At 56.1% G+C, this 10648-nt stretch overlaps 1 protein-coding gene across 1 annotated transcript; it reads right to left on the reverse strand.

Annotated features, from left to right (window-relative positions):
• Window positions 1-7086, reverse strand: ECHS1 (enoyl-CoA hydratase, short chain 1). Its single transcript, XM_046654822.1, has 8 exons — window positions 6955-7086; window positions 5672-5869; window positions 5049-5176; window positions 4132-4231; window positions 3034-3138; window positions 2417-2536; window positions 958-1025; window positions 1-160 (listed from the first exon to the last, which is right to left on the reverse strand). Exons 1-8 carry the CDS (start codon window positions 7040-7042, stop codon window positions 95-97), a joined length of 873 nt encoding a protein of 290 aa, XP_046510778.1. The 5' UTR covers window positions 7043-7086; the 3' UTR covers window positions 1-94.
• Window positions 7087-10648: the final 3562 nt, after the last annotated feature.

Genomic DNA, 10648 nt, shown 5'->3' on the forward strand with positions numbered 1-10648 from the left:
TGCCCTTTAAAAGAGAAAGATTTATTTGCCTCTAAAGTTGACAGATTACATTTTCCTCTTCAGAGAGAGGCTTCGAGGCACAGGCAGCCAGTGCTCACTGGTCTCTGAAGGTGGCCTTCCGCTTCTCCACGAACGCCGCCATCCCTTCCTTCCGGTCCTCCTGTGGGAAAGGGACAGAGCAGAGGCAGACACTCACACTTCGCTACTGAGCCGGGGTGTGGGGCTGCCTGTGTCCAGGGTGTGCTGTTGCTGGCCTCCCCCTGCTCTTGGCCCTCACGCTCAAAGGGTGGTCGGGGGGATGGGTGGGAGCTGCAGCAGGATCACCTGGAAAGCTGGGAATGATCCGGATTCCCTGACCAGTTAGGGCCAGCCTGGGAATTGGTATCCTAATGGACGCCCTGCCGGGTGATGGTCACTCAGGAACCACTAACATCCTTTCCTGTGCGCACACACCCATACGCACACACACACGCATCTTCACTTCCTCAAGAGCCAAAGCTATTTGTAATCTTCCTTTTATAAAACATCTAGATAGGACTTTCTAATAAAAGACATGAATTTTAATGACTACTAGAAGAATTATTTCCTTTAAGTTACCGGCAGAAATCCTAGAAAATAATGCTTTAAAGCTTCAGATTATAGTAGTATAATACACTTGAACCCCATTCCAAGTAATTGGAATGATCCAGGAACATTATGGGGGAATGGATCACATGTAAATACAGGAGCTTGCTGATTAAGGGCCCGATCCATGAGACCTTTTCTAAGTTTATGCACTTTTGAACTTTATTTGCAGAAGTCCAGGCTTGCTGATAGAACACAGGTGACCCAGCTACAGGGAAAGCTACCCTTCTGACCAAAAGGAAATGTACTTAACCATGAAACCTACAAGGAAATTCCCAGCAAGTTCTAGGGCTGGAACCTAACTGATTCTCCATCTGGATGTTGTTTACTCACAGTAGCAAAAGTGGAATAGAAGAGTTTCTTCTCCAGCTTATTTCCCTCTGTTAATGTCATCTCGAAAGCTGAGAAAGAAAACCCTGAGTCATGAACTGAGATGCTTGAATGTGGGAAGGCAGAACGCCTTCCTATGGTGAAAGGAACAGTCCCCAACTCGCACAAAGTTTAATTTCACCCTGATTTAACACACAGCCTGGGAAGCGCCATCCCTGCGCATGGCTTCTGGGCGTGCTCCTTTGCCTCCCTTTTCTCACGCACCACCCCACAGAGAGACCAGTGAAGCAAACGGCTCAGAGGGCCTCCCACTCCCGGGTCCCCCAAGTGTCACGCAATGGTGGCCTTGAGATGGGAGAGACATGAGGAATTGGATGAGAAGGTGGAACAGCAAACTCTGTCCAACCACAAAAGGATTTGAGATGGCTCGCAAAATTGTATGAAAAAAGTATAAACAATAATAATTGAGGAAGAAAGCCAGAACAGGGAACAACGTGCCAGGACAAAGGTCGGGGCAGTAAGAAAGGCCACTGCTGTGGGCCTGTCCTTCTGCGAAGCAGCAGCAGTGTGCTGCTCTTAGGAAGCAGTGCCCGTGGTCCGAGCCCCTGCAGTGGGGAGTCCTCTGGGTGATGGGTGGAGCAAGAGCAGGGGCCTTCGATTCGACTGTGGGTCAGCAACCCCTTAGTCACAGCAGCGTCCACCTCTCCAATGTGTGCTTGCCCCGTGTCGATGCTTCACAAACATTAGCTCACTCAAGTAAGGCTGGCAGCAACCCAGGGGGCATGACTGTGCTTTCCTGCAGATAACCACAGACTCGAAGAGGCAAAGTGGCTGCCTGAGGACATGTCTCTCCCAGGACAATCCTACTCCAATGCTGAGAATAAACTGCTATGTTAAACTCAAGCCAACTGTGAGGAGGGGGAGGTCAGAGCCGCAGTGCTGGCAGAGAGAGGACGCAGAGGCCAGAGCAACAGTGAGCAGCGTGAACTCTGCCCCGGCTCCACGGGTGTTTAGTGAGCCTGCACCATCCCTCAGGGGCAGGCTGCTGACCACTTGCACAGCTCCCTGCCCAGTACGGGCCGAGCTGCCGCTGACGAGATGAGTGTCTTCACCTAGGCTCTGGGAGGTGAGCCAAGTTTCTCAGGGCCAGACTTCCTTCAGGGACTGTCCTGCCCTTCTCGGCTCTTGCCCTGCATGCCAGCGCTTCCACCGTCTGTCCCCAGCGCTGGCCCTGTTCTCGGGTTCTGGCAACAAGGGGAGCTTGGAACATTTCAACAGAATTTGTGAGCGAGCAACTAGAAACTAGAACTCCACAAAGAGCCAAAATCGAAATAGTGAGAATCCTAATTTTTGTCCAGGATGAGGTTAGGATGCGTAATTCAGAGCCCAAAACTTGAAGCCTCACAGCTACCCCTCTGCAGTCCTGGGGGCCCTCTGCACTGTCTCCTGGCGGGATCCCTACCGGCATTCACTGACTCTTTGGCCATCGCTGCGACAATTTTAGAATTGCTGGCAATTTTTTCTGCGCACTGGATGGCTTCTTCGACCAGTGTCTCAACAGGGAAAATTTTGCTGACAAGACCTAAAAAACAGACAGGTGAACACTGTGTGAAAACAGCACTGGCACATTTCTCTTTGAGTCACAAGGACGTTCTGAGAGCGGAGGTCTCTCGGGTGCTAAGGGGGCTGCAGTGACACAGGGAAGGCTCCACACAGTCCCCGAGGCAGCCGATGCCCTTGGCTACCACGGCCACTGGGCTCTTACAGATGCACGAACGGGAAGAAGGGCAGTCACGGGGGTGGTGGTGCAGGTGTGCCTGCAGAGGGCCCTGGGGACCCCTCAAGGCTTACGCTGGGCTTTGGGGAAACGTTGTTTTATTATTACTCTTTAACCCACACGTATGTTTTAGTTACCCTTTAGTACATGTGACATTTCAAATAAGAAAACAAAGGCAGTCAGTCCCCTGGGTCCTCCGGACACCTGACAGTGCTGTGCTGATCTCCCCGGAAGTACCTAGATGCAGCCCTTGCCCCCACTCGGCCCCCTGCGAGGTGGCTCCAGGGGCGCCCTGGCCCTACCTGCTTGCTTGGCATCCTGGGCTGAGATCCGGTCGCCAGTGAGAATCATCTCCATGGCCAAGGACTTTCCGACGGCGCGGGTCAGTCTCTGGGTACCCCCTGCACCTGAGGGCAGAGGGCTGCTGGGCACAGCTGGCTCTGTGGCCAGTGCCAGCCAACATGCCACAGACACACTACTGGCAAGTTCTAGGGGCTGAAGATGGTCCCTCTGGGGGTGTGTGTGGGTAAAACTGAGGCAGCCAGCAGGTGGGGAAGTAGGAGGAGACCCGAGAAACCCCGGGGCTATCAGAGCGAGCCAAGGGGACCACCTGGGGGAGACGCCCACAATCCAGCAGACTCAGGAGTTGCCTCAATGATGCGGAGACCTTGAGCATTGGTACGGGAAGAGCCCGCAGTCCGGGAAAGTCATATAGGGCTTCCCTTGTTCTCGGCTGACCCAGACATCCTCTTCTGACCCCACAGCTGCTCCCTGCCCACCCTGACTGGCTCAGGTGATGCTCTGGGCTCTGGGTGCCACAGACCCCATAGGGACATAAGCCCAGAGCGCTCATCAGGTGGACCCCAGGGGGCAGAGGTGTCACTGCCCCTGCTCTTGGTGCCCTCCCTGTGGGGGCTCTGAGTTCCTGCTCTGCTAAACTTGGGTGAGGCCATGGGACTTGCTCTGGCCTTGCAAGACATGTGGCCAGACATCTCATGTCTGGGCACAAGCTCTCAGCACTGGCCCATGGTCACCATGTTCTCTTTCCTGAGCTTCTGACCTACAAGGACCACCACAGATGCAGCTCCTGAGCAAAAATCACTGCGGTTATAAGCTACCACATTGCCAGCCTTTCGAAATGGTGTCTGACATGGGATATGGCTGTCATCAAGGAACTGGCACTGCTCCAAGGCCCCCAGGGCCACTCTGAGCCCGGTGTCCCTTGGGCTTAGTGAGCTGTCGGCAGCCGGAGTGATGTGCGCAGACAGGCAGCCCTGAGCTCCTCCTCAGATGCAGGTCACACACCTTCGTCTTCTACTGGAGGCCCGAGAGCACCTAAGATGTGGGCAGATCGTGGGAACTACCTGAGGAGTTTCTGCTAGAGACGTCATCACCCTTACCTGGGATGGTTCCTATCAGGATTTCTGGCTGCCCAAACTGGGCTTTCTCTCCTGCATAAATGATGTCACACATCATGGCAAGTTCACAGCCGCCACCAAGCTGAAAAACAACAGGAGACATCACCAGTGGAATGTCAGAAAATCACTCTATTTGTTTATCTAAATTTTATATTAAAATGAAACACACTCCAGGGTAGAGCAGACATTAACGCAGAAGCACAAAATTAGTTGTATTCCCATAAATCACCTACAGATGGGTGATGCTAGCAAACTTTTTCTGTAAAGGGCCAGACGGGAAACACTTCTGGCTCTGGGGGTCGTACAGTCTCTGCTTTGGGGGCCCAAAGGCAGCCACAGGGACTGTGAGAACCAATGGCGTGGCTGTGCTCCAGTAAACATCACTGGCTGACCCTGGCTACTGCAGGGAGCTTTATTACACAATCGCAAACTGAAACACTGTCACCACTTCTTACAGGCCATGACCAGCACCTGCATCTGTGAGCAGCCCACGTGCCTGCATGTGCCCTGATGCACAGAGGACACGGACCTTTCCACGGTGGCAGAAGAGGCTGGTTTACAGGTGCAGCACAGGCTGGAAAATCATTAAACTGCACAAAAACACCAACACCTGCACCTTAACTAGTAGTGGGGAGAATGTACCCAGGGTCCACGGGGTCACGGTGAGGACTGGGGTGGGGGCTTCACTAACAAAAGGATCTGAAAGCCAAGAGCAGAGCACCTGCCGACAAAAGCAGATGCTGAAGTGCCTTCTCTCTGTCGGTCCTTGCTTCTTCAACCCCATTCGGTAGGAAAGGCCTGCTGGCCTGGGAGCCAGACTGAGGCCTTTTCAAGGTAACAATTGCACAAGTGCGGCTCCTTCTAGCATCCAGAGTGAGAGGAGACCGGCCGACACTCACAGCATAACCATTGACAGCAGCTATGACTGGCTTCTTGACCCGGGTGAGTTGGTCCCAGTGGCTCAAGAACTTGCTGGAGTAACAGTCCTGGAACGTGTGGTTCTGCATTTCCTTGATATCAGCTCCAGCTAGGGGGGGAAAAGAGGTCCCGGTTACCAAAGAGCAGGGACTGCACTACTGTCATATCCCCCAAACCAAACAGTGTGCAGGCACTGGGGGCTGCTGGGATTGGGTGAGGCAGGGCCCCCCTCTCAAGGGGCCTGTGAGGGGATGGCCACGTGGACACGTAGCTGGGCAGCGGGCACAGTGGCAATATGCTGTGATGTGTGTGGATAAAGGTGACACAGAGGTACCAGAGGACAGACTTGAGGTGGACTCAGAGAAGGCTGGGCTCTCAGCTGTCACCTAAGTCCCCAGCACACACAACACCTGGCCACGGAGGATGGAATCACTCCTCTTTTGCTGGTGGAGCACACACGGATGTCAGATATGCAGAGAGCCTCATCCCAGCAGTTCCCCTGCCCCCTTTACATGTGACCAAACCACAACACCACACGCCCCGCGGGCCAGTACAGACTGCCCCCTGCACACCTGGGCCACCTGCCACCACGTGCCCCCCACACCTGCAAATGCCTTCTCCCCGCCTGTGAGGACAATGGCCCCCACAGCCGGGTCCTTCTCGAAGGCCTCCAGCGCCTGGTTGAGCTCGACTATGAGGCCATTGCAGAGTGCATTGAGTGCCTTGGGGCGGTTCAGTCGGATCAGCCCCACAGTGCTGTTCTTCCCCTTCTTCTCTGCGATGATGTACTCAAAGTTAGTGCCTAGGGAGAAGGAAAAAGGAATTCCATTTATGTAGGCATCTAACTGGGGGGACGTACCCCTCTGAGGGGACAGTGACTCCTGCTCAGTTCTTGGTGGCTGTGGCATGCAGCTTTCAGCCACACGGGTGGCCTTTGTACGACTCTCTGCTTTCATGGGTGTTTAAACAGTTCCTTCAGTTAAACACTCCAGCAGTGAACAGCAGCCTTCCTTCTCCTGAATGCCTCGGTCAGCACTTCCCAGAAGGTGCCCTAGAGGCGGCCTGTGATCCTGCAGAAAGAGGGACTGGGAAATTCTTTCTTTGAATAAGTGCCAACTAGGTGAGGAGAATAGAGCCGGAGCAGAACAGAATCCCGCCATGCTGGGCAGCCAGCTCAGACTGTGGGGGTCAGTAAGAGCTGGAGAGGAAAAAGGCGAAGCTGAGGAGACAAAGGCGCGGGTCTGCGCGTTGGGGTGATTGCTTTCTCCAACGATACAAGGACCACAGTACCTGCCCCGCGGGCTTGCTGGGGAGGGACAAAAATGACACGAGTGAAGTGTTCAGCAGCAGACACCTGTCACATACGACGAGGACGCGACTGCTGAGTGCAGGCCCGGACGCAGGGAGAGGGTCAGAGAACTCGGAACGGCGGCGCCTCTTGGCGGCGGGGTAGTTAAGTGGACACACGAGCGACGCAGAGGACGCAGGGATTTTCCCCAGCTCAGGGACCGGGCTGGACGCTGCAGGCGCGTGGAGGGGGCGCCGCTGGCGGGGAGGCAGGGAGCCCAGGGCGGACCGGGGGGAAGCAGTGGACACGGGCAGGCCTGTGCAGGAGGCCCCGCCGGAGAAGACGCGCCACCCTCTGCAATTCCAGGGCCCCAACTGTGCGTCCCCTTAAAGTCGTGTCAGCCCGGCGCAATCCCCCGACCGGCCCCCACCGCGGGGCCGGCCGGAGAGCAGAGGCGAGAACAGCGACCCAGGGATCGGCCAGCCCCGGCAGCGGCGCCGGGAGCGGGTCAGGGAGCCCCGCACAGGAGTCCGGGGTCAGGCCCGGGGGTCCCGCGGCGGCCGCAGTGCCAGACCCCCACCCCCCAGCCCCGCAGTCACCCGAGGCGAAGCGGCGCGGCGCGGGCCAGCCGGGCCGGAGGAGCAGCGGCGCACGGACCCAGGGCAGCAGCGCGCGTAGGGTGGCCATGGCTTCTGCGGACTCGCCCCGCCCGCCGGCCCGCGGAGCCGCTCCCGGCCGCGCCAGTCAGCGCCCGCCCCGCCCCGGCCGGCCGGCGTCGCGAGACCGCGCAGGCATCGCGAGAGCAGCCTGGTGGCGGAAGGGGCCGTGCCTCCCGGGGTCGGAGCGGGGACGGCGCCGCGCGCTCCCACGTGCACGGTGTGGCGGCCCCAGTCAGGCCCTCGCCGCGGGCACGCCCGTCAGCGGCCAGAGCCCAGCGGCTGTCTTCGGGGTTCGGGGCCCAGAGCGTCTTTACCTGCCAGCTGGCGCCCTAGTGGTGGACCAGACGTCTGGGACCTTCTCAGCGGCCAAGGGGGCTTCAGCTTCACCGACCCTGGGGAAGCGGCCCAGGCACGCGGGGGCCTCCGAGCGGGAGCCCCGAGGCCGGCAGCTCCGCCTCAGGCGGCAGAGGGGGAGAGTTTCCCGAAGGGAGAGCTGCCCCTCTGCAGACACGTGACCCCGGTGCACCCCAAACATGCTGTCCCAGTGGACTTGCCAGGGCGGTTGGCCCTTTCCTCGGTAGTCGAGGGATGAGGGCTGCGCGACAAGCCAGGGGTCGGGCAGATAGCTATCTGGAGAGCCGCCCTGGGCCCCGCGCTCGAGCTGGAAGTGGCGCTGCTGCCTCCGGGTCCCCGCGGCCCCCGCCACTGGCGCGACCCTCCGGTTTCTTCCCGGGGCTGCGTGCTGCCCCCGCTCCGCCCAGGGACGTGCAGCGCTCTGGCGGGAGCCTCGGGCCTCGGAGAGCCTCAAGGCACCAGCCCGCAGCACGCCCGGAGGCCCCTGCCCATTCTCGAGCCGCGCGCTTTCCATGCGGGACTGCGACGCCGTGGACGCGGCCCCCTGTGGAGGTTAGAGGGCAGGGGGTGAGGAAGGGGGCGCCGCATCGGGGAGTGCGCAGCCCAGGGCCGTGGGCCCAGCAGGCTTAACGCTGTGGCAGGCAGTACACGCGCCGCCGTCCGCCCCGCCGTCCTGGCAGCGGGCGCCCAGACCGGCTTGGTTGCCTGTAGGACCAGCTTGAGACTGCTCAGGGTCCAGGAGAGGGGCGGCCTGCAGCCCGAGCTCTGCAGGGATTTTTCAAAGACTGCTTCGGGCCCACGGCAACACCTGTCCCAACATCATCCTTTTAAAGTGCGCGCATCCCTCCCACGCACGTTTCACTGGAGAAAACCTACATATATTTGTGTCTCCTTTCTGTCTCCCCCCGCGGAACTCCATGGGTGCTGGGGTTTTGCCCGTTACTCAGGGATGAGTCCTCAGCACCTTGAATTATCTGAATGAATAGGTACTGTATTCTCAGGCCTAGGAGACGGTTAGATTCCTGACCCCCTTCTCACATTCCAGGGAGTGGCACTGGTGACTGTCCGGTCCTCCTGCAGCAGCCTGGAAGTCTATTCTCTGCAGAGGGGTTCCAGGAGGGGCACAGCAGTTGAGGGCGAGTCTACCTCTCCACTGCACCCACTCTTTGGACATACTGGGAGCCGGGTCTCTGTGCTCCAGGAAGGAGACTGAAAGACTCTGACTAGCCCGAGGAAGGACCTAAGATAACCTAAGATACCCACGGAGGATCCCTAACCAACAGCTCCTCTGGAGTCAAGCTCACGTTTGATGGGCCCCACTCACAGACCTGATGTTTCCAGACAGCCTCTATCATTCCTCCTCATGAGCAGACAGAGAAACATTACCTGACATCTTGGAAAGCTGCTTCCTAGAAGACAGAGCCAAAAGAAACAGGAAAGAGATAATTTGGAGCAATGCTAAGCAGGAGAATAGCTTCAGTGTCTCTCATCCTATTCTCAGAGAAGTGAGGACATTGCTTCTGTGAAATGAGAGAGAGAAACCTCAAGTAACCGGGTGGGAGGTCTGCAGGGGGAGCCGTCATCCCCATCCTACATCATCAGCTACACCAAACAGGTACAGAGGACACTGCATCTCCGCCAGGAAGTACAACTACTTTACTAGGAAGGAAGATTTCTCTCCCGCGGGCAATAGCCCAGCCAATCAGGAACACCACAGCTCAGCCAATGAGAAACGCTGCAGCTCAGCCAATGAGAAACGCTGCAGCTCAGCCAATGAGAAACGCTGCAGCTCAGCCAATGAGAAACGCTGCAGCTCAGCCAATGAGAAACACTGCAGCCCAGCCAATGAGGAGCGTAGTGCCCTGACCTGTTACTCTCCCCCAATGGACTTTCCTTTAGAACAGGCCCTGGCGCTTTCTCTCTTCTTCTATAAAAGCAGCTCCCTCGTTTGTTCTCTGGATTTGGTTGTGTTATTCTATAGCAGGCATATCCTGAACTGCAATTCTTTTGGCTATTTCTGAATAAGCTTGTTTTGAGGGTAAAATTACAGGAAAATTTGCTTTTTAAGTTGACACTTCCATGAAGTGTCTCTTCTCTAAAAATAAACATTTGTAGAAGAAAGAGCTCTTGGAAATTAAACACTATGACAGCAGAAACGAAAGCCTTGATGGAAGGAATTCCTCCGAAAGCAGAGCAAAAAGATAAAGATGAAAAATGGGAGAGAATACATTTTTATATTTAAGCGCCAATTTCAAAGGTCTGACATCCTAAAATAGGAATTCTGGAAAGAGGTAATAGCAAACTGGGGAGGTGCCATTGGTAGAAACAACTGATTGCTGAAATTATCAATGAAATCACTGTCCAGGGCTGAAGGACAGGAGTTTCCAGATTGAGGACCCTCTGAGTGCCCAACACAGTGAATGAAAATCAAGGCACATGGAGTCACCGCATGGTGAAATTTCAAGAGAAGATCCTGAAAACTTCCAGGGAGGAAAAAGCCTCCACTATGTGTAAAGGCTTAGAAATTAGAACGGCTGTGAATTTCTTAACAGCACTAAAAGGGAGGAGACAAGGAAGCAAGGCCTTCCTAGTCTGAAGGAGGAGGTTTCTCACCTAGAGCCCCATGCCCAGGCGAACTACAAATCAAGTGTGAGCACAAAATGAAGACATTTTCAGGTTTGTACTATCTTTAAAAGAACCATCTCCCAGACACCTCGGCTTCACCAAAAACAGGAGAGTGAATCAAAGAAAAAGAATAAATGGCTGAGGAGTACCAACACAAGGAGAGAGAAGGGGTCCTCTGGGAGGTGGAGAGGGAGCTAACGCAAGAGTGTGTGGCTGTGGTCTGCAGGGCCCCCATGCCTGGCCACCCTCACCCCAGAGGGAAGAGGTGGCCCCAGAGAGTCCACAGAGGCATCGCCAGGTGGGTCAGAGCAGCAGAGCCCAGTGTGTGGCTGAGAAGTATGATGCGCCCTAACAGGGTTTACAGGGAAACCTGATGATCCTTTTAGTATAAGGCAGGACCTTTCCAATCCCTGAAAAGCACTAGAGCACAGACCCGCCTGAATCAGGGGAAGTCCATAAACGTCTGCATTGCTGGGCGGGAGGAGGGGTATGAGGGACGTTTCTCCTTCACGTCTTGTTTATCCTGAACTTTGTTTTGTGAAAATTAACACAGGGAAACCTCATTTAAAATGGAGTTGGGCAGGGTTGGGTGGGGGCGGCGGTCGCCCTGTGGCTAAGTGGTTAAGCTCACACGCTCCACGTCAGTGGCACCTGG

Source organism: Equus quagga, chromosome 2 (assembly GCF_021613505.1).
Source record: "Equus quagga isolate Etosha38 chromosome 2, UCLA_HA_Equagga_1.0, whole genome shotgun sequence".
Lineage (NCBI taxonomy): Eukaryota > Metazoa > Chordata > Mammalia > Perissodactyla > Equidae > Equus > Equus quagga.

What these genes read in the sequence shown, in the direction of transcription:
- ECHS1 (XM_046654822.1), bottom strand. Translation starts at nt 7,042, where the DNA reads ATGGCCACCCTACGCGCGCTGCTGCCCTGGGTCCGTGCGCCGCTGCTC. An exon ending in CAAAGAGTCAGTGAATGCCG is followed by an intron (nt 1,026 to 2,416) that starts GTAGGGATCCCG and finishes TTTCTTTCTCAG; the next exon opens with CTTTCGAGATGACATTAACA. An exon ending in TCTATTCCACTTTTGCTACT is followed by an intron (nt 161 to 957) that starts GTGAGTAAACAA and finishes CCTTTCCCACAG; the next exon opens with GAGGACCGGAAGGAAGGGAT.